Source organism: Leucoraja erinacea, chromosome 2 (genome assembly GCF_028641065.1).
Source record: "Leucoraja erinacea ecotype New England chromosome 2, Leri_hhj_1, whole genome shotgun sequence".
Classification (NCBI taxonomy): Eukaryota; Metazoa; Chordata; class Chondrichthyes; order Rajiformes; family Rajidae; genus Leucoraja; species Leucoraja erinaceus.
In genome coordinates, this window is record NC_073378.1 from 135,648,018 (window position 1) to 135,672,187 (window position 24,170).

The window sequence follows — 24,170 nt, forward strand, 5'->3', positions numbered from 1 at the left end:
TAAGGAGTGCTTTGGATCCTTTGTGTAACCCTGAAGGAGTTAAATGTGGCATTTTATCTGAAAGGCAACAAGAAAGAGAACTTCCTTCTGCATGATGCACTAGTTTGTTAGCTTGGATTTCTGAGCTCGAGTCTGTGGAGCGGAATTCAGTCTACCCCACGACAGAAGGGGGAGGAGTTGTACAGTTTGATAGCCACAGGGAAGAAGGATCTCCTGTGGCATTCTGTTGTGCATCTTGGTGGAGCCAGTCTGTTGCAGAAGGTGCTCCTCAGGTTGACCAGTGTGTCATGGAGGGTGTGGGGTGTATTGTCCAAGATGCTCCGCAGTTTGAGGAGCATCCTCTCCTCCAAGACCAACCTCCCATGAATCCAACTCCGCCCCCAGGATGGAGCCAGCCTTCCTGATGAGCTTGTTGATCCTGTTGGCGTCTGCAGCCTTCGCCCTGCTGCCCCAGCACACGGCAAGTGAAGAAGATGGCACCGGCTACCACCGATTGGTAGAACATCTGCAGCATCTTACTGCAGATGTTGAAGGAGCGGAGCCTTCTCAACAAGTACAGCCGGCTCCGTCCATTCTTGTTCAGGGCCTCAGCGTTCCTGGACCAGTCCAGTTTACTGTCCAGGTACACTCCAAAGTACTTGTACTCCCTGGTAAACTGCACCATTGATGGAGACAGGGGGACAGGGTTCATCTTCTCCTAAAGTACCTGCTGAGTTATTCCAGCACTTTATGTTTTACTCAAGATTCCAACATCTGTAGTTAAGTACATAAGTTATAGGAGCAGAATTAGACCATTTGGCCCATCAAGACTATTCTGCCATTCAACAAACGGCTGACATATCATTCCCTCACTGCCCCATATCTCTTACCTTCTTCACATAACCCCAGACACCCTTACTAATCAAGAATCTTTTGTGTGTAAATGTTGTAGCTTTTTCCAAAGCACTGCTTGCGGTTCCTTCTGTTCTTTAAACATTTGGTATTGGTTTATTATTGTCACGTGTACTAAGATACAGTGAATTATATTTATTTGCATGCTAATCCAATTCAATCAGATAATACTATATGTGAAAACAATCAAGCCAAATATGAAACAACAGGCAGAGCAGAGACACAAATAAATACCAAAGTGCAGCTTAATGGAGCATAAGTTTAAGAGTTGGGAGATTGTATTGGATTGGATGATAGTAGATCCTCTTTTGGGACCACCTTGCAGAGAGTCGTCATGCTCCAGTACTAAATGTTGAGCTTTCTATTTCGTGAGTTTTTTCCTTTTAGATTATGCTTCCACTAAATCGATGTCTTTCATGTAAAATCAAAGATGTAAGTAGCAGCCATGATTCACTGAAAACAGAAAGATAAGCGTGTAAATCTTACACGCATGCCTTATAACCATATAACAATTACAGCACGTAAACAGGCCATCTCAGCCCTTCTCCTCCGTGCCGAACACTTATTCTCCCCTAGTCCCATCTACCTGCACTCAGACCATAACCCTCCATTCCTTTCCCGTCCATATACCTATCCAATTTATTTTTAAATGATAAAATCGAACCTGTCTCCACCACTTCCACTGGAAGCTCATTCCACACAGCTACCACTTTCTGAGTAAAGAAGTTCCCCCTCATGTTACCCCTAAACTTCTGTCTCTTAATTCTCAAGTCATGTCCCCTTGTTTGAATCTTCCCTACTCTCAATGGGAAAAGCTTATCCACGTCAACTCTGTCTATCCCTCTGATCATTTTAAAGACCTCTATCAAGTCCCCCCTTAACCTTCTGTGCTCCAAAGAATAAAGACCTATCTTGTTCAACCTTTCTCTGTAACTTAGTTGCTGAAACCCAGGCACCATTCTACTAAATCTCCTCTGTACTCTCTCTATTTTGTTGACATCTTTCCTATAATCTGGCGACCAAAATTGTACACCATACTCCAGAATTGGCCTCACCAATGCCTTGTACAATTTTAACATTACATCCCAATTTCCATACTCAATGCTCTGATTTTTAAAGGCCAGCACACCAAAAGCTTTCTTTACCACCCTATCTACATGAGATTCCACCTTCAGGGAACTATCCACAGTTATTCCTAGATCCCTCTGTTCAACTGCATTCCTCAATTCGCTACCATTGACCATGTACGTCCTATTTTGATTTGTCCTGTCAAGATGTAGCACCTCACACTTATCAGCATTAAAACTCCATCTGCCATCTTTCAGCCCACTCTTCCAAATGGCCTAAATCTCTCTGTAGACTTTGAAAATCGACTTCATTATCCACAACACCACCTTTTCAAGCCTACTCTTGCCATTTGCTACTAGGAGCAATAGAGATGGGGATCCTAGCTGAGGAAGATGGTTAACCATTATGGAAATGATGTGGAATAATATGTGACGGTAAACCGACGGAGGAGGATTGGATCGAATGCATGCCTGAGCATGGACATATCGGGGCAAAATGTCTCCTAAATATTCCCTATATGATTAAGCCAAACACATATTTTAGTGTGAAAAGCATACATTCCAGTAGGACCTGTTTTGATTACTGCTGCGAACTGGATTCAGAAGCAACTGGGATACAAAGATCGTCATTATTACATTTAAAAGCAAAGCACAAGTTGCTGGAGGAACTCAGCGGGTCAAGCGACATCTGTGGGGGGGAATGGACAGACAATGTTTTGGGTCGTGTCCCTTCAGAGTTATAGTAGTAGGTGGGAGAAAGCTGGAAAAGCGAGGTGGTTGTGGGGCAAAGTTTGGCCAGTGATATGTGGAATAAGGCGAGTGGGGTTTGATTGGTAGATGGGCGGGGTAAGTGACAAAGACGGGAGGTGAAAAGGAGAAAAAGGGTGTCGGAGAAGGAGAGACGAGGAGTGAAAGTGAAATGACAGGTGGGAGGGGTTGATGGACGATAAAAGGGAAATTTGGTTCTCTAGGATGGGAGATCAGTGTAAGAAGGTGCAGGAGGGTGGGAGAAATGGGTGCCTGCCATGGTGAGGGGCGTCACAGGGAAGAGGGAGGTTGTCTGGAGGTGACACTTAAAGTTGGAGAATTCAGTGTTTGTACTGTTCATCTCTGGCAGTCCTTTACAGCACCCCATTTGTACAAGAAAGGTCATAGAGGGCAACGAACCTCCCTTGTTGAACTTCCAAGATGGGTCAATGGTTGTGGCTGGACAAGAAATGACCTAATGATGCAAATTGACATTGATGTTTCCACCAGCGGGAGAGTGTAGGACCAGAGGCCACAGCCTCAGAACTAAAGGACTTACCTTTAGAAAGGAGATGTGGAGGGATTCTTTTTAGTCAGAGGGTGGCAAATCTGTGTAGTTCATTGCCACAAAAGACTGTTGAGGCCAAGCCAATGGATATTTTAAAGGTATAGATTGACAGATTCTTGATTAGCAAGGGTGTCGGGGGATATGGGTAGAAGGCAGGAGAATGGGGTTGAGACGGCAAGATAGATCAGCCATGATTGAATGGCAAAGTAGACTTGATGGGCCAATTCTGCTCCTAGAAATGATGACCGTGACTTCTGCGGCACCAATCTTGTGTGTAGTTCGGCGTGTTCTCAGTATGCAGCGAATATGTGCTGTAGATTGCCTCAATAACCACGGCGGTTGTAAACGCGTTAGGAGACTAGGGTTGCGCCAATTAATCCATTCACATTTTCACATGTTCTAGGCCAGAATTAAGCAACATCTCTTTGCAATGGACTTTTTTTTTTAAATGAAAGCACATGTCCTCAATATAGCTTTGTCATGATGTGCTCTCCAAGATTTGTGCCAGATTGTTAGAAGTGAATCACTCGAGATCAAGCAAATGGTTAAATACATTCTGAAGTAAATGAAAACAACAAGATTTTATAATGTGTGAATTTTACTGCAGGAGCCTCTGAAGTTAGATCAATGCTTCTGGAGCTTTTTGAAATATGCAACCAATTTATAAATAGGACTGCTGGTTTAACTTCTCGGCTCTTAATCAAGTGAGTCTTTGAAAGCATTTCCCCTTCCCTTCTGCTGATTGAGTGTTTCTTTGCCGTTTATTGATCTTGGATGGCAGTCAGCCAGTCTGCAGGCCTTCACTGGTGACCTGAACATATTTTACTTCATTCAGTCCTCGATGTGCCATGAAAGAATACCACAGTTGTTCTCGGCTGCTGTGGTGATAATGGTACCCTCAACCAAAGCAAGCAAAGCAAACCTAAATCTATCCATTTACAAACTTACCCTCATTCTGTGCACCTTGCCTGCTGCGCTTGTTGCTTTTCCCCACAGCACAAAGTTAGAGATCTACATCTTGAAATGAAACAAAAACAAAATGATAAGGACACAGAGTGCTGGAGTAACTCAACAGGTCAGGCAGCATCTCTGGAGAACATGGAGAGCTGACGTTTGTGCCGAGACCCTTTTCCAGACTGATTGCAGGGAGAGTGGGAGGGAAGAAGAAGGCTGGGAAGGGGCTTTTTCATCTTTTTTCCCCCAGCTTTCTACCCCCCCCCCCACCCACAATCAGTCTGAAGAAGGATCTCGACCCAAAATGTCACCCAAAGATGTTAACTGACCAGTTAAGTTACTCCAGCACTTTTGTGTATAAATAGAATCTGCAGTTCTTGGTTTCTAAAAAAAAAATTGAAAGGGTCAGTCAACATTTGCAAAGGAAATGGAATGAACATTTGAAGAGAAGCAGCCTGAGCAATATCTCCAGCAGATATACAACGACTGAAGTGTTTTGCTTTTGAGGATCTGAAACTGCTGCATTGGAAACCATCGCTGGCATGTGCTTCTATTTATCGCAGCAATGAGTGCGAATCACACTTTGAAGGCAAACATAATATTGGAGGTATCTGCCGTGGATACCTCATGACTGGGAAATGTACCGGAGCGTGAGATCTCTGGTGCCTGGTGGACCATGAGTTATTGCACTGACTATGAAGTTTTCAGTGGATAGAGGCAAGCTGCATCTTGCCAGAATCTCTTGTCAGGGTACTTCGACTGTGTGGTACAAACAGTAATGAATTTTGAGATAATGGTCATCCTAATGACGTTAACGCTCCACTTGCAAATGGCTTAGGGATAATTTTATGAACTACATTTAGTCTCTGTTGGAATGGTGTACCGCAATTGATTTGAGGAAGTATCGAGTGTGTCTATTTTTATCTGCACTCTGAACGTTGTACAGAAATTTGATCTGACTGTTCTGGTGAAAAGGACGTTGAGGCACTGGTGAATATGTAAGCACAAACAGTTCTGTAACTACGCTTGCGTATAAAGATTGAAAAAGAGCTATTCTCTACGTCCTGGAAAGCTGGGAGATAATGTGCATAAACAAACCTTTATCAAAGTAGGTGCAAAGATGCTAATCCTATATAGTAAGGTAGTCATTAGTACAAGTCAAGTCAAGTTTCTTTGTCACATACACATACGAGATGTGCAGTGAAATGAAAGTGGCAATGCTCGCGGACTTTTGTGCAAAAGAGAAACAACAAAACAACCAAACAAATTATAAACACAATCATAACACACATATTCTTTTACATAATAAATAATGGAAGGAAAAGCATTCAGTAGAATTAGTCCCTGGTGAGATAGGCATTTACAGTCCAAATTGCCTCTGGGAAGAAACTCCTTCTCAACCTCTCCGTTCTCACCGCATGGCAACGGAGGCGTTTGCCTGACCGTAGCAGCTGGAACAGTCCGTTGCAGGGGTGGAAGGGGTCTCCCATGATTTTATTTGCTCTGGAGTTGCACCTCCTGTTGTATAGTTCCTGCAGGGGGGCGAGTGAAGTTCCCATAGTGCGTTCGGCCGAACGCACTACTCTCTGCAGAGCCTTCTTGTCCTTGGCAGAGCAATTCCCAAACCAGATGGTAATGTTCCCGGACAAGATGCTTTCCACCGCCGCTGCGTAGAAGCACTGGAGGATCCTCGGAGACACTCTGAATTTCCTCAATTGCCTGAGGTGGTAAAGGCGCTGCCTTGCCTTACTCACGAGTGCTGAGGCGTGTGATGCCCATGTCATATCCTCGGAGATGTGGACTCCCAGATATTTAAAACAGTTCACCCTATCCACAGGATCCCCATTTATCCTCAATGGAGTGTACGTCCTCGGATGATGTGCCCTCCTAAAGTCCATGATCAGCTCCTTTGTTTTTTTGATGTTCAAGAGGAGGCTGTTATCCTGGCACCAGAGTGCTAGATCAGCCACCTCCTCCCGGTAGGCCTTCTCGTCGTTGTCTGAGATCAGGCCCACCACCACAGTGTCATCAGCAAACTTAATTATTGAGTTGGAGCTAAACCTAGCCACACAGTCATGTGTGTACAGGGAGTACAAGATGGTCACCAAGATATACCACTTGAAATTCAGAAGCAATTTCTTTATCCATGGACTGATGATTCCAGTCCAACAGTTGCATGACATGACTTTCAAAGGAACTGGGTATTATCACCAGTTAGAATGGAATAGGGGGATATGTCTGAAGAAGAGTCTCGACCCGAAACGTCACCTATTTGCTTCGCTCCATAGCTCTGCCTCACCCGCTGAGTTTCTGCAGCATTTTTGTCTACCAGGGGGATATGCTGCTCAGGTGAGATGGCGCAAGGAGGTTTTGTGGAGAATAAGCACCAAATTTGTGAGATAGAGTGGAAACAGGCACCAGGGATCCCCTTACACTAACACTATCCTACACACACTAGTGACAATTTCCAATTTCACCAAGCCAATTAGCCTACAAACCTGTACATCTTTGGAGTGTGGTAGGAAACCAGAGCACCTGGAGAAAACCCATGCAGGCCACGGGAAGAACGTACAAGCTCTGTACTGACGGCACCCGTAGTCAGAATCGAACCCGGGTCACTGGCGCTGAAAGGCAACAACTCCACCAATGCGCAGCCTTGCCGCAGATTTGAGTATGCTTTGAGTTTAGCCGGTCAACAGTCTGGATTGTGCCATGATGGTCAAGGGAAATGTATGGTTTTGGTTAGTGGCATTGAGGATGTAAAACATTCAACAGTCTGAAGAAACATCACCCATTCCTTTTCTCCAGAGATGCTGCCTGTCCCTCTGAGTTACTCCAGCATTGCCCAACGCATCACCGGTTCCTCACTCCCCTCCATTGAGTCTGTCCAAAGCAAGCGCTGTCTGCGGAGGGCGCTCAGCATCGCCAAGGACTGCTCTCACCCCAACCATGGACTGTTTACCCTCCTACCATCCGGGAGGCGCTACAGGTCTCTCCGTTGCCGAACCAGCAGGTCGAGGAACAGCTTCTTCCCGGCGGCTGTCACTCTACTCAACAACGTACCTCGGTGACTGCCAATCACCCCCCCCCCCCCCCCCGGACACTTATTAATATTTATTCAAATCATTTGCTATGTCGCTCTTCCAGGGAGATGCTAAATGCATTTCGTTGTCTCTGTACTGTACACTGACAATGACAATTGAATCTGAATCTGAATCTGATTTTGTGTCTACCTTCAATTTAATCCAGCACCTGCAGTTCTTTCCTGCAACATTCTTTGGCAGCTCACTGTGATGAAACACTTGTGACTTTAATGTGCATTTGGACGAGGTCAGTTTTGGGATAAAATGGATTCTCTCCAGTAACCACTTCAAGAATACAGGTCTTCTGTCATCTAGAAGCACTGGGGCCATTATGGTTGTTCCTTACAGGCTGGACATGGTTAAAGAGAAAGTTAAAATGGAGGCACAAGAGAGACAACATTAATATGTATTCAAAACTATGAAGGATTTTGAATGAGTAAATATGCAGTCCTTGTTTCCAGTGGAAAAAAGGATTATAAACCAGGGAATATAGACTTGGCAGAACAGGAAGCCCTGAACAGGTTATTATGATCTAGAATGTGTTGACTGCAAGTGGTCATGGCAGGCTCAGTACATTTCAGAAGGAAATGAATGCATTTTGGGGGAATGTGCAGGAGCAGGGAATGGGATTAATTGGGTAGCTGTGCAAAAGAGAAAAGAACTGATGACGGAATGGCCTTATGTTTGTTGTTTACTTGTTGCACGATTTCTTCACTTGGACCAATCTAAGTTGCCCGTAACAATCAATCCCTTATACGTATTGAATGCACAGATCATGCACTCGCTTGTTTTAGTTTCTCACTCCCATCAACCCTTGGACCCCAATGCATCCACAATGATTTACTTCTAGCTCATGACCTTGCATGTATTTCTGAGACGAGAGTTACGCAGCATGGAAACAGGCTCGTTGGCCCATCATATCCATGCCCACCAAGGTGCGTTCTTGAACTAGTCCTTATTGCCTGTATTCTGCCCATATTCCTCTCAACCTTCCTGCCCATGAACCTGTCCAATTGTCTTTAAAGCAGTGTGATTGCACCCACCTCTACTGCTTCCTCTGGCAGCTCGTTCTCTAACCATATAACCATATAACAATTACAGCACGGAAACAGGCCATCTCGGCCCTACAAGTCCATGCCGAACAAATTTTTTTCCCCTCTATCACCTTCTGTGTGAACGACTTGTCCCTCAGCTCCCTCTTTCCCCTATGCCCACTAGTTTTAGACCCCCCCCCCCCAAATCTCCCTTGCTGGGAAAAGGAGACAATCTGCCTTATCTATGCCCCCATGATTTTTCTAAATCTCTATAAGGTCTCCCTTCAGTCCCTTCCATCCAGTGTCTCCTTATAACTTGTCCCCTGTTATTGGCTGGTGAATCTGGTGAATCTTTTCTGTACTCCAGCTTAATCTCATCCTTCCTCAGGTTGAACGTTTTCACCCAACAGGTCTGAGCAGTTTTACCTACACAACATGATTTTGAAAGCTTTGTTAACAAGGAGACCAACTCTTCTCCTCCCCTCCAATCTGCTTTGGTGCAAAGGAAAGGAGTTGTGTTTAATAGGGTACCGCTAGCAAGGATAAGCAGCCTCTAGAATTGTACTAGAATGAATGCCATTGTTTTTCTTCAGCTGAATTTTGTTCTCTCCATTTCAGTTTCTCAGAGCGGCCTCAGCTTGAAGAAGCAGAGGAGTCGGAGCTTTTTCAGCTCGTTCTTCTGCTGCTTTCGCGACTACAATGTGGAATCGGCAAACATCAACAGCAACAGCAATGTTCAGTCCCCAGCGGTGGAGGAGAATGGGTCGGTCGCTAAGGTGCGTCTTGCTCCTATTAACGCAGTGTTGCCGCTGGAATCTTATGTAAATTGCGGCTTGAATGACAAGTTATTCTTTCTTTTGTTTCTCAGAGCAATCTTAATTTTCACAACGGGAGAACTATTTGTGGAATAAAATGATTTCAGATCAGAAATGCAGCATTAAAAAGCTGAGGAAATGATCCCAATTTAAAGTTCCTCCTTGCCAAAGCCAAGCATTGCCAGCTCTTCGCCTCGTGATTTTAAATATGTCCTAATATTTGTAAACTAAACATTGCAGATCTGATTCACATATATATATATATATATATATATATATATAATAATAATAATAATAATATTTATTTATATAGCACTTTTCAACAAAACCAGTATTTGAACCAAAGTGCTTTACAGAGATTGATTAAATTAATTGAACAGATCAATGCAATAAATCCATACAAATCAAAAAAGAGAAAAAGACAAAAGACACAGAAACAGTACACTATAGAAATCAACATGAAACGTCCCCCCACAGCAGAATTCACTGTGAGGGAAGGCACCAAAAATATCCAGTTCTCCCCCCTCATAGTCCACCCGATATATATATCCTTTAGCCAACATCACAAAAGCTGGTCATTAACAATTCTTGGGAGCTTGTAGATTAGCTGCTTAGTTATCCACCCAACCCCAATGCATCCTTCAAAAGTAATTTATCAGCTCAAGAAAATGTGAGGACTTTTTCCCGAGCTACTGGAAGCCATTTGTCCTATTGCGATGGAGCCAACACTTTGTGTGAGCGTTCTAAAACCGCTGAAGAACCTCGTCATGGGTTTCCGTGGTCTAATAGGCTTACAGATAGAAAGAACTTACTGATGGAAAGTGCTTTGTAATTCTTAAACCTTCCCAGTGTAAGTTGTCTCAATGCTGTAAATCTCCTCCGAACCACAGTTTCTGAGGTTGAGCATACTAATGAATCTGTACTGGGCTTAAATGATTTTTTATGATTCGACCCCAAATCTGAAATCTGTAAATATCACCTTATTGAAACTTATTCACAGTTGGTTGGGGTGAAATGGGGAGGTAGTCTTTTTTTTTTGTATATAGCTTTATCCAACGACTTCCTTTTCTAAGGTTACACAAAAAAGCTGGAGAAACTCAGCGGGTGCAGCAGCATCTATGGAGCGAAGGAAATAGGCAACGTTTCGGGTGTTTTTGTGTAACCTTCGATTCTCCAGCATCTGCAGTTCCTTCTTAAACACTTCCTTTTCTAGCCTGGCGTGATGTATTTTTGAATGTCTAGCTATCCAGGTTTCAGTCTACATCCATCAACAATAATGGAGCTGCTCCAGTTCCATCCAGTGTATTTCATCTCTTCAAGTTGCTTCATTGCTTCACTGTTTCTGCAGCTTTGTCTGCATTTATGTTTGTTGTCTTTTGTAGTAATTCCCTCTGCTTGCAACCCCCCTCCCCCAATTTCCGTGTCCTTGGCATGTTTTAAGTTTGCGTTCTGCTTTGCCAGAAGAAAAGATGGTCCAGCATTGACCTCTGAGGTAGAATATCTGGAACCCAACCTTCCATCCAAGTTGTGGTGTTTCCCCATGGGTGCATTTTTATAACAACCACCTTCAAAACATATTGAGAAGTGTGGTACTTTACACCCATCCTTTACTGAAGTATAATCCTGAAACAAATTCAACATTAACATCAATGTCAAGTGCTTTCATTCCTTTCTTCCTCTCGGTTTAATATTTTACTCGATACAATGTCATCGTCTTATTTTCACTGAAAGAAGACTCGTAGGCCTCCCACAGTATTTCCAAATTGGACTCGTCAGCCTGGACCTCAAATAAAGCAGAGTGTGGTGAAATACTCAGCAGGTTTGGCAATATCTGTGGAGAGAGAAAGTGAGTTAACACTTCAGTTGATGCTCTTTCATCAGTTCAGCTGAAAGGTAGTTGATCTGAAATGTTAGCTCTTTTCTCTTGGGGGTGAAAGATTGCAACCTTCATGTGATCTGCCCTGTTTCGACGAATGCAATCAACTCGGCGTGCACAATCAAATAAGATCAAATAGAACAAGCTGTCCTACAACTGTAGGCTGTGCACGCCATACGCAAGAAGAAAAAGTTATTTTCTCTCCACAGATATTGCTTGATTCACTGAAACTCTTCCTGCTTTACAGTTGTTGCTTGACCTGCTGATATCTACTGGTATCAACAACATTTCAGAATTCCATCATTTGCAGTAAATTGCTCTGTGTGTGTGTGTGTGTGCACGTGTGCGGGTGTGTGTGTGTGCGGGTGCGTGTGTGCGGGGGTGTGTGTGTGTGTGTGTGTGTGTGTGTGCGCGGGTGTGTGTGTGTGTGTGTGTGTGTGTGTGTGTGTGTGTGGGTGTGTGTGTGTGTGTGTGTGTGCGCGGGTGTGTGTGTGTGTGTGTGTGTGTGTGTGTGTGTGTGTGCGCGGGTGTGTGTGTGTGTGTGTGTGCGCGCGCGTGTGTGTGTGTCTGTGTGTGCGCGTGTGTGTGTGTGTGTGCGCGGGTGTGTGTGTGGGTGTGTGTTGCCACGCAGCCAAGCACAATGGTGGTCACAGCAATCAATCTGCCAATCAGCCTGCAGTAGACCCAGGCAAAGAGAGAGGAAAGCCCATAGGTGTGAAACCTTGAGAATGGAATCCTTTATCCTCTATCCATGAGCCATTCTTGCCACAACCCTCCCCCCCCCCCCCCCCCCCCCCCCACTTTGCAGGCTCGTGTGAAGTATTACCACCTGGTTGAGCTCAATACAGGTTGGCATGGATCCATTACTCTAGTTATTTTTATGGTGCAAATTTGTAAGACGACAATTTGGATGGTTGGTTGATGGACTCGACAAGTCAACGGTATGTAGATAAGTGACCTTTGCAGGACCACTTGAGGGAATAAATACAGAGCTCTTCGTTCCCAGTTGGCCAGTAGGATTGGAGTCCAGGAGGAAATGACTGAAGAAGCCACGGCAACAATTTAGGGATAAGGGCACGTTACTCATGTCGTTTAGACGCAACTTGAATGGTCGCTGTGTTTGTATTTCATAAAGAAGCTGCACAATTGTCAATTAGTGAACCTTTTGTAATCCAGCATTGAGTGATGGGTCTCCCAATAGAACAGTGCAGCACAGGAACACTCCCTTTGGCCCAAAAGCAAATGGGAGGTAGCTGGTGTGGCACAGGCTAATGGTCACAGAGAAGGTGGAAGGCGATTTGACTGGTACAACAATATCGTTTGAAGATGTAACATATTTGTGACAAAGAAAGACAGACCCCTTTTGAACTGGTTTGTGTGGCTTGGCTGATTTATCACAGAAGAGGAACTTCCTTCTTGATCTAGCTGTGTAAAGGCTCATCAGTTCCGTAACCACCAATTTAGGAAAATGAGGGTAAACTGTAGAGCATGAGTTGCAGGCTGAAATAAGAACTGAAACATCGCAAGAGTTGTTTATGTTATTCCATCAGTACACCATTGCACAAACTGATTCTAGTCACGTGTGTTTCGTAACTACAACCAATTTAGCTCAAGTTTAAAAAAAAATCCAGGCTGTCAGTTCTGGCATGTCTTCAAAGCAGACTTTTTTAAAGTAGTAGATTGGTGAATATCCATAGATTGGTGAATATCCATAGATATTATTGATAATTAATTTTATTAGGGTTCTGGCTGGCAGGCAGGCGGTGCTGGCTCGATGGAGCCAAATGGCCTCCTGCACCTATTTTCTATTTTCTATGTTTCTCCCTTTGAGATTGAAAATTACACGAGTTTCAATCTTGCAAGAGAATCAGATGAGCCATCGAGGGCTGAAAATAGACATAGAAACATAGAAATTAGGTGCAGGAGTAGGCCATTCGGCCCTTCGAGCCTGCACCGCCATTCAATATGATCATGGCTGATCATCCAACTCAGTATCCCGTACCTGCCTTCTCTCCATACCCCCTGATCCCCTTAGCCACAAGGTCCACATATGACAGGTGATCATATCAACAGACACAAGGAACTGCAGACGCTGGAGTCTAGGGAAAACACAAAGTGCTGGAGGAACTCTGTGAGTCTGGCAGCATCTGTGGAGGGAATGGGCTGGTGGTGTTTTGGGGTTGGGGACCCTTCTTCAGACCAGCAGGATCAAATTAGTAGGATGTGGCTGGAGGTGTCTTTCAATAATCAACGTTGGAGCTGCAGCTATTGGCCGTATTTTAATCTGAATGATGTGGGCCGAAGGGCCTGTTTCTGTGCCACGACTCGTGTCTGGATGGAAGGGGAATGTGACCAAATTTGAAGAAGGCAAAGGACATGTAGCTGAGAATGCTAAGTAGACTGAAACGTGAAATTACAAAGAGGAATCGATAGATGACTTGAATGACCAAAGCCTCGACAAGTCTATTTCAACGTGGAGTTGTCTCCTTCAAGGTGGATAAAGGATAGCAAAGAGCATTATCTAAATGGTGAAAAGTTTGACTTTCTATCAAGGTACAATGAAAAGCTTTTGTCACGTGCTAACCAGTCTAAAGCTGCAAGCAGTGGAGGTCCAAAGATATCTGGGCAGAAACGTTTTCTTTTCCAACGGTGGAGGATTAGGGTGCAAGGGGCTGGAAATTGTGTAGATGGTGGATCAGACCTTGAGACCTTGGGCCGATCTGGGCACCCACCACAGAATAGCTGGATTGAAAGGTATTATCTACAAGGAGATGTTGGATAAACCTTGATTGTTCTGAAGCATCGGAGGCTGAGGGGAGACCTGATAAGTGTATAAAATGATGCGATGCAGAGTTTAGTTTGACTACAGTCAGGAGGGACACAGTCAGAACCTTTGTCCCAGGGTAGAAATGTTGAGTGAGCACAGCTTTAAGATGAGAGAGGCAGAGTTTAAAGTAGATGTACGGAGCAAGTTTATCTACACAGAGAATGGCAGGTGCCTCTAACCCGCTGCCAATGGTGGTGGAGATTAACATCATGTTCGGCACAAAAACGATGGGCCAAAGGGCCTGTTGGCCACGCTGTTCTGTTTTAGATTGGAAGGGCCTCACAGATTTATTAGTGATATGGCTGAGGGTACAGTCTAAAAATAAGAGCCATTGAAGTTGGAAAGGCCTTGTATATAAAGAGTGGTATATGTTTTGTAACTCTTCCATAAACAACAATTGATGTGGGGTTTTTTGATCATTTTGAGACTAACAATTTTTGGTTAATTTACGTGGGATTATGGGCGGCACGGTGGCACAGCGGTAGATTTGCTACCTCACCGGGGTGCTGTCTGTACGGAATTTGTACGTTCCCCCTGTGACTGCCTGGGCGCTCCAGTTTCCTCCCACACCCCAAAGATGTATAGGTTTGTAGGCTAATCGGTTTGGTAAAATTGAAAATTGTCCCTAGTGTGTGTAGGATAGTGTCAGTGTGGGGGAATCGCTGGGTTGGCGCGGACTCAGTGGGCCGAAGGGCCTGTTTCTGTGCTGTATCTCTAAGCTAAACTAAACTAATTTTGCAGCCAGATCAGTCATTGAATGTCAGACAAGTTCACGAGCAAAATGGCCTTTTCCTGTTGCTCTTAATACAGTTGGTTTCTGAATACAAGTGTTATCACATTGTCCTGTGATTTTATCCACACAAGTCAGTTTACTGTAGCTATAGTTGCTACCAAATCTCATTCCCCTTTCCAGGCTGTCCTTCAATATCCTTAATTAGATGCCAGAATACTTTGTTCACAAGGCACTGCTTGAAAAAGGCGACTTTGTGCACATTTATTTTATTATCCCAGTTAGTGTTAAACTGTTAACATTCCCTGTATCTATTCAAATGACAAATAATTAAAAGTATAGATTTCAATCTTGTTCACTTGGTTTTTAAGAAGGAACTGCAGATGCTGGAAAATCGAAGGTACACAAAAATGCTGGAGAAACTCAGCGGGTGCAGCAGCATCTATGGAGCGAAGGAGATAGGCAACGTTTCGGGCCGAAACCTTTTGGTTTCGGCCTGAAACGTTGCCTATCTCCTTCGCTCCATAGATGCTGCTGCACCCGCTGAGTTTGTCCAGCATTTTTGTGTACCTTGTTCACTTGGCTGTTTACTGATGTTCCAAAGTTGAACTGAAATGAATATGATTAGCAACGCAATTCTAACTTCAGCAGAAATGAAAAAGATGCATTGCCCTTTAATTTGTTTCCACCTCAGGTTCTCTTGTGAAGGAACAGTGAATAAATCTTGCAGCTGAACCAAACGCACCACCAATCACACTGAGATCTTTGCTCTTTCAAAAAGATAGGATGCCATGTACCAATAGATTTGACAGTGGATAAAAATAAGGGATAGAACAAAAATAACATTGGCTTGGTCTTTTATTAATTTTGTGCAAAGATTTCTTGATTAAACCAATAACACGGATTAAGGTTTTTAGAGAAGGACTCTTAGGATCTCAAAAGCATTGGGGAAATGAAACACAATTAACCTTTTACCGATGCATTAGTTCCTGTGCTTTATTAATAAATGATTTGAGAGAGAGAGCTTTGTGGCATTGCCTGTTGTAACTCCAGTCTTTCCCCAAGTGGAAAAATCAAATATTAGAGGGCCTAGCTTTAAGGTGAGAGGGGCAAAATTTAAAGGAGATGAATGGGGCAATGTTTAAAGTAGATTTTGAGGGTCAAGTTCTTTTCACAAGAGGGTGGTGAGTGCCTGGAACGCACTGCCAGGGAGGTGGTTGAGTCGGATCCAATAGTGGCATTTAAGAGCTTTTTGGATAGGTACGTGGAGGGATATGGATCACGTGCAGGTAGATACAAGTTAGTCTTAGCATCATAGGTAGAAAAGAAATGCTGGAGAAAATCAGCGAGTGAGACAGCATCTACTGAGAGAAGGAATAGGCGACAATTCGGTTCGAGACCCTTCTTCAGACTGGTGTCTAAAGATGGCATCATGTTCGGCACAGACATTCTTCTTGTGCTGTACTGTTCGTGTTGTAAACTTGGATCGTTTTCTCGAATATTGAAGGTTGAGTGGAAACCTGATAGAAGTATATAAAGTTATGGGAGGCATAGATAGTGTAGACTGCCACAACCTTATGCCCAGAGTGGAAATGTCAAATACTAGAGCTGTAAGGTAAGAGAGGCACAGTTTAAAGGACAGATGTGGGGAAAGGATGCTCTGCCCTCTAGTATTAGATTTTTCACCCTGGGGAAAAAGCTTCTGGCTGTTTGCCCTATCTAGTTGGAGGCATTGCAACTTTCAGAAGATATCGTGCAGGTGTAGATCAGCTGCAGAAATGGGTAGAGAAATGGTAGATGGAGTTAAACGCAAGCAAGTGTGAGATGTTGCACTTTGGGTGGAATGTTAGGAGAAAGTAGGCAGTTAATAGCAAGACCCTTAACAGCATTGATGTGCAGAACTTGGAGTCCAAGTTTGTGGCAGCACGAGTAGATAGGGTGGTTAAAGAAGACATTTGGATGCCGGGGTCATTGAATATAAGAGTGAGGAAGTCAAGATGCAGCACTATAGGACTTTGGCTAGGCCAAGAGTTTTGTGTGCAGTTTTGGTCACCCCGTTACTGGGAAGATGTGGAGGCTTGGGAAGGGTGCAGATGAGGTTTACCAGATTGCTGCCTGCATTAGAGGGTATTAACTATAAAGTTGGATAAACTTGGATTGTTTTCTCTGGAAGGTCAGAAGTTGAGGGGAGACTTGATAGATGTACATAAAATGATGAGAGGCCTAGATAGGGTAGACAGTCAGAACCTTTCTCCCAGGGTGGGAATATCACACGCTAGAGGGCATGGCAATCAGGTGAGAGGGGGAAAGTTTAATGGACAAGTGGCGGGGACCTGGAATGCATTGGCGGGGGTGGTGGTGATGGAGGCGAATATGATAGTGGTGTTCAAGAGGCTGTTTGGTAGGCGTGTGGAAGTACAGGGAAAAGAGGGATATGGATCAGTGCAGGCGGATGAGAGCAGTTAAACTTAGAGTCATGTTTGGCACGAACATTGTGGGCCGACTGGCCCGTTCCTGTACTGTGCTGTTCGATGGAAGTATTTTACAGAGTGTGGTGGGTGCCTGGAGTACGCTGGATACAGATTGAATCGTGGTGTTTAAGAGGCTTTTGGATAGGCACATTGGACATGCGGGGCATGGAGGGATATGGATCGTGTGCAGGCAGATTAGTTTAACCTGACACCATGTTCAATAAGGACATTGTGGGCCGATGGACCTGTTCCTGTGCTGTACTATTCTATGTAGCGTGTAATCTTGCATGATATGAGGGTGATGTAATGGAACTGAGACCTGAGAGATGATCAGCATTCATTTGGGGGATGGGCATAGGAAGTGGGACGTGTAAAGCTGTAATCTGTTCCCCAGTCTGATTGAAACATGAAGCCAAATCGCCTTGTCACTTTAGTTTGGAATTGGTCTGAGTTGACATGTTTGACCTTGATTTTCATAGCCGTGCAAGATGGCCCTTCCAACCCTGGAAATGCCTGCCTTGTAGGTGATAGCACGGGGGTTGGCAACTCTTCCAGTAGAGATTGCCACGCCAGTGCTAGACAGATCCTGACTTTGATGAAAGCCGCTAACATTTGATGTCTAATGTTTGCATTGTGTTCACTTCACACCCAGTCCTGTGATTGCCGGCCGAGCTTGATTGATGAGTGCTTTTCCACTTTGATTACGTGCTTGAGTCTGCTTGGGGCGACTTGATCTGTGAGCAATGGACAACAAAATGGATCTGCCTTGTATTTTTCTTTTGCTAATTAAAAACCATTTGTCTTTTTTATGCTCTTCCCAACTTCCTTTTGCATTCTTCAGCTCTGAAGACATGACATTACCCTGGGGCATGTTCAGTGCACTCTGCCAACTCTTCAAGTGGTTGCTCTTGCATCAGCTTGCATTGTAAATGTTGGCAGGCAAACTGGCTGTATCGCAGCTTGGCTTTAGCCCATCCCTAATCGGAGGCCCATAGACGCCTATATACTGGAAAGTGATGCAAGAATTGGGCTACTTTTTGAAATTCTGCCCCAACTTATTTCATCTGGAGGTAGCGGTTCCTATTGGAATGTTCCTCTGTGCCTAATTCAGAACAAAAATCACTTTGAACCCCTCTGGTCAATATTGCTTCACCAGCCACACTTTGTTGACCAATTATAGCCATTGATAAGGGTGGCACTGTTCACAGCTGGTAGAGCTGCTGCACCGGAGACCGGGGTTCGATCCTGACCTCGGGTGTGGAGTTTGCACGTTCTCCCCAAGTGGGTTTCCTCCGGCTCCTCCGGTTTCCTCCCACATCCCAAAGACCTGCGGGTTTGTAGGTTAATTGGCCTCTGGTAAAATTGCCCCTAGTGTGTAGGGAGTGGATGCAAAAATGGGATAACATTGAACTGCTGTGCATGGATGGCCAGCAAAGACTTGTGTGAAGGGTCTGTTTTCATTCTGTGTCTCTACACTAAACTGACACTTAAAAAAGCCCATAAGCATAAATAAGAAGTACCTTTCTTTGAGTAAATTCTTCTCATAGTAGAGCTTTGGAGGAGCTGCAATACGAGTACTGAGCATCTGGGGTTGAGAATAATTTAGCAGACCGAGAGTAATGAATGGGATTGATTTTCTGTGTGTTGACAGACTTGTGGGCTGCTGTAGGAATTGGTTCTTTGGCCTGAGCTATTCACAATCTATATCAGCAATTTGGGGAAAGGGACTAATGGTGATTTTAACGAGTTTGCTGAGAATATAAAACTCGGTGAAACTGAGGTGGAACTGGCATGGCGATGTAAAGAGAGTTCAAGGAGATTGAGGCAAGCCGAGTGTGTGAGGAAGTGTGAATTTGGCTGAAGGAATCAGCGGGACAAGTGGGTCTAGGAATGACAAATGGTGCACCATTCAAATAAGTGTGAGGCGTTGCATTTGGCAAGTGGGCCCAGGCAGGGATTTCACAGTGTGGAGCAGAGGGAGCGAGGAGTACACACACGTACATCGTTCCCCAGAAGAAGATTAGCCAAGATCATGATGACTGGCGGAGCAGGCTTCACGGGCCAAATAATCTACTCCCACTCCTAATTCATGGGTTTATGTTATCAAAGAGATGTTGCTAAAATCACATCGCTGCATTGAGGGATTCTGACTTTGAAATAAACCAATGCCAAAGCAACAATTGTTTTCCCAGCCATCTTCTTAAATGAATGTGCTTTAGAACTGATGAGAAAGGAGCCAGAGTGAATTGAATGATGAGTAACAAAATGGAATTACATAACACTGCAACAGTTAGGCACATCTAGTAATCACCATAGTGTGATTGACTTTAATATTAAACTTTGAGACACAAAGGAGAATCACAAACTGAGGCACAGAGGCAGATTTGATTATAGTAAACTGTGATCTGTTAAAGGGCAACACGTCTGAAGAAGGGTTTCCGCCCAAAACGTTGCCTATTTCCTTCGCTCCATAGATGCTGCCGCACCCGCTGAGTTTCTCCGGCACTTTTGTCTACCACATGGATAATGTCACACTCATGTTTAACTTCTCCCCTCCAAACTGGAAGCTATGCCCTCTCGTCTCTGACATTTCTACTCATGGGGAAACGGTTGTGACTAATGACCCTGTCTATGCCTGTCATCATTTTATTTATCATCTATCAGGTTTCCACTCAGCCTCGGATGGTCCAGAGAGAACTGTCGAGGTTTGTGCAACCTCCCCTTTATAGCTAGTTCCAAGGTGTCAAAATACAGGTCATGGGAACAACATAGTGGATTTAATCATCGTTTTGAAAGCTGAAGTCAGTAGTGGTTGAGGCCAAGGGCAGAACTGAGATGACCTATTTTACCCAAGTGAATGTCACCTGCACAAATCAATGTTGGGAAGTGGCAGTAAGTGGGGCAGAGGGGGAAAGGCATTGTGTTTGGGTCTGAACCTTGGACTTGCAGCATATTTTGTCATTTTTAATAGTTACAGGTGGGGCCGTACTTCAGGCATGCATTGAAATCCTGTCATTTCAAAATGTCAGATTGCCTTGGTGGAACTCCACTGACACTGCAAACTGATGAAGCTCTTGGCAGTGGGTTACTGATCTCACGTTGGTAGTCAGCCTTCAGATAAATCTTTGCATTTCCAGCTTTGAGAACAGCAGAAAGAAAAATTAAGCGTATAACTTGAGGCGCCGCAGTGGCGCAGCGGTAGAGTTGCTGCCTTACAGCGCCAGAGACTCTGGTTCGTCCCTGACTATGAGTGCTGTTTGTGCGGAGTTTGCACGTTCTCCCTGTGACCGCGTGGGTTTTCTCTGGCTGCTCTGGTTTTCCTCCCACACTCCAAAGATGTACAGGTTTGTAGGTTAATTGGCAATGGTTTAAAAAAAAAAAGTAAGTAGTCCCTAGTGTGTGGTATAGTGCTAGTGTACGGGGAGATCGCTGGTCGGCGTGGGCCCAAGGGCTTGTTTCCGCGCTGTATCTCTAAAAGTTTTTTTATTTAAGTGCTGGTTTTCTCACAATCGGTTTGCCAGTATTGGAAAGACACGGATCACTGACAGGCTGATGAGATCAGTTTATTCTGTCATCGTGTTTGGCACAGACGTATGGGCCGAAAGGCCTGTTTCTGTGCTGTACTGTTCTCCATTCTAATATCATTGGTAAAGGCTGAGAAACTGCTTCTATACCTATCTCTTTCAAGGAGGGAATGAGATGAGTAAAAGCTTGTGGGACAACTACTGACACTGGCCATCCTGGTCACAGAGAGCTATAACTATCGAGTAAATAGTTCTTGTGGTGAACCAATATATAGAAGGGTTTATATAAGGTGATATAGTGTGGAGAGAGGCTCTTTGCCCCAACTTGCCCACACCCACCAACATGTCCCATCTACACTAGTCTCACCTGCCTGTGTTTACACCACATCCCTCCAAACTTGTCCTAACCATGTATCTGTGCAATTGTTTCTTAAACCTTGCAATAGTCCCTGCCTCTGGTACCTTCGCCAGCAGCTTGTTCCATACATCCACCCCCTTAGTGTGAAAAAAAGATACCCCTCCGATCCCTATTAAATCTTTCTTCCTTCACCGTAAACCTATGTCCTCTGGTTCTCGATTTCCCCCACTATGGGGAAGAGACTCCGATCTATTCCTCTCATGATTTTATACACCTCTATAAGATCACCCCTCATCCTCCTGCGTTCCAAGGACTAGCGTCCCAGCCTGCTCCACCTCTCCTTGTAGCTCAGACCCTGGTAACATCCTTTTAAATCTTCTCTGAACCCTTTCCAACTTGACAACATATTTCCTGTAACACGCTGCCCAGAAGTGAACATAATACTCTAAATGCGGCCTTACCAATGTCTTGTATAACTGCAACATGACCTTGCAACTTCTATACTCAATACCCTGCAGTGCCCTTGCTGAGTTGAGCCCCAGATCTGAACACAATAAGTGTTGTATGTGCAAGCTCTTAAAAGCAGCCAGATCCAAAATCTTATTACACCAAAAGTCCAAACTGAGAACTAGAGACATTTGTAACGAATCACCCCTCTGAAGTCTGTGTTTTGAGTGCTGCGACCCAAATTGTTTTGTCACATCTGTGAAATCACAAATGTCTGCCTCGGTTTAAAATGGCACGTGCAACCCATTGGAATTTATTCCTGAAATAATTGCACAGACATCACACCACAATGCTGGCGAAAAAAACAGATCCCATTCCAGCAGCTCCAAGTTGTAAAGCCAGCCTGCCTCCTCCTGCAAGCCTCCTATCCCTACACTCTTCCTACTGCTGTTTTCTCCAGCACCATTTCAGTCTGTGGCACTCCGCAGCAGACAGTACTTTATAATTGTGTTTTAACATAGGACATAGAAAAGCACAGCGCCCTTCAGCTCACATTATCTGTGCCGAACATGATGCCATTAAATTAATCCCAACTGCCTGCATGTGAGCCATGCCAATCCATTCCCTGCATATCCATTTGTCTGTCTAAAAGACTCTTAAACACCACTATCATATCTACTTCTACCACCACCTCTGTCAGCGTGTCGTATGCACTTCCCCCCCTCCCCCTCTTGTGTAAAAATAATTTCTCCCACATATCTCCTTTAAACTTGGCTCCACTCTCCATTCAGCTATGCCATCTAGTCTTTGCCATTTCCACCCTGAGAAAATGACTATAATCGATTTATATATTTCTATCAGGTCTCTCCTATGCCTCGCATGGGGTTGAGATGGAAAGATAGATCGAACGTGATTGAATGGTGGAGTAGACTCGATGGGCCGAATGGTCTACTTCTGCTCCTATAATTTATGAACCATGAACTTATCACCAGAGATTGTGTACCACGTACTCAGAGCCCTGGTGTGACCAAATGCACCGAGCCCTGACCATCATGTCTCAGAGCATAACTGACTTTGCAGTATGAACTTCCAACCTGCTGCCTGTGTAAAAGGGGAGTCAGACAGAAGTACAGTACGGACACTGACTCTTCGACCCACCACATCCACAAAAACTATTGCACTCATCAACACTAGTCCCATTTTACCTGCATTATGTCCATTATTAACTCGTATATATGTTAATTATGAGGACAGATTGGGGGGAGGAAAAACAGTGCCGGATGAACTCAGCGGGTCAGTCAGCATCTTTGGAGAACGTGGGTAACCATATAACCATATAACAATTACAGCGCGGAAACAGGCCATCTCGGCCCTACAAGTCCGTGCCGAACAAATTTTTTTTCCCCTTAGTCCCACCTGCCTGCACTCATACCATAACCCTCCATTCCCTTCTCATTCATATGCCTATCCAATTTATTTTTAAATGATACCAATGAACCTGCCTCCACCACTTCCACTGGAAGCTCATTCCACACCGCTACCACTCTCTGAGTAAAGAAGTTCCCCCTCATATTACCCCTAAACTTCTGTCCCTTAATTCTGAAGTCATGTCCTCTTGTTTGAATCTTCCCTACTCTCAAAGGGAAAAGCTTGTCCACATCAACTCTGTCTATCCCTCTCATCATTTTAAAGACCTCTATCAAGCCCCCCCTTAACCTTCTGCGCTCCAGAGAATAAAGACCTAACTTATTCAACCTATCTCTGTAACTTAGTTGTTGAAACCCAGGCAACATTCTAGTAAATCTCCTCTGCACTCTCTCTATTTTGTTGACATCCTTCCTATAATTGGGCGACCAAAATTGTACACCATACTCCAGATTTGGTCTCACCAATGTCTTGTACAATTTTAACATTACATCCCAGCTTCTATACTCAGTGATGTTTTGGGTCGGATCCTTTGGGCCTCAACCCAAAACGCCACCTATCCATGTTCTCCAGAGATTGTGTACCACCTACTCAGAGACCTGGTGTGACCAAATGCACCGAGCCCTGACCATCATGTCTCAGAGCATAACTGACTTGCAGTATAAACATAGCAAATGGTATGTTAGCATTCATAGCAAGAGGATTTGCGTATAAGAGCAGGGAGGTTCTACTGCAGTTGTACAGGGTCTTGGTGAGACCACACCTGGAGTATTGCGTACAGTTTTGGTCTCCTAATCTGAGGAAAGACATTCTTGTCATAGAGAGAGTACAGAGAAGGTTCACCAGACTGATTCCTGGGATGTCAGGACTTTCATATGAAGAAAGACTGGATAGACTCGGCTGGTACACGCTGGAATTCAGAAGCTTGAGGGGGGATCTTATAGAAACTTACAAAATTCTTAAGGGGTTGGACAGGCTAGATGCAGGAAGATTATTCCCGATGTTGGGGAAGTCCAGAACTAGGGGTCACAGTTTAAGGATAAGAGGGAAATCTTTTTAGGACTGAGATGAGAAAATCATTTTTTACACAGAGAGTGGTGAATCTGTGGAACTCTCTGCCACAGAGGGTAGTTGAGGCCTGTTCATTGGCTATATTTAAGAGGGAGTTAGATGTGGCCCTTGGGGCTAAAGGGATCAGGGGGTATGGAGAGAAGGTAGGTACGGGATACTGAGTTGGATGATCAGCCATGATCATATTGAATGGGAGTGCAGGCTCGAAGGGCCAAATGACCTACTCCTGCACCTAATTTCTATGTTTCTATGCTGCCTGGCCCACTGAGTTACTCTAGCACT

General features: G+C 44.4%; 1 protein-coding gene across 1 annotated transcript in view; it reads left to right on the forward strand.

The window, feature by feature from the left end:
- Positions 1 to 24,170, forward strand: part of ctdspla (CTD (carboxy-terminal domain, RNA polymerase II, polypeptide A) small phosphatase-like a) — a 198,043-nt gene that overhangs the window by 109,774 nt on the left and 64,099 nt on the right. The window contains 1 exon segment of the mRNA XM_055649232.1: positions 8,963 to 9,120. Within this exon segment, the coding sequence (XP_055505207.1) occupies positions 8,963 to 9,120 (158 nt within the window).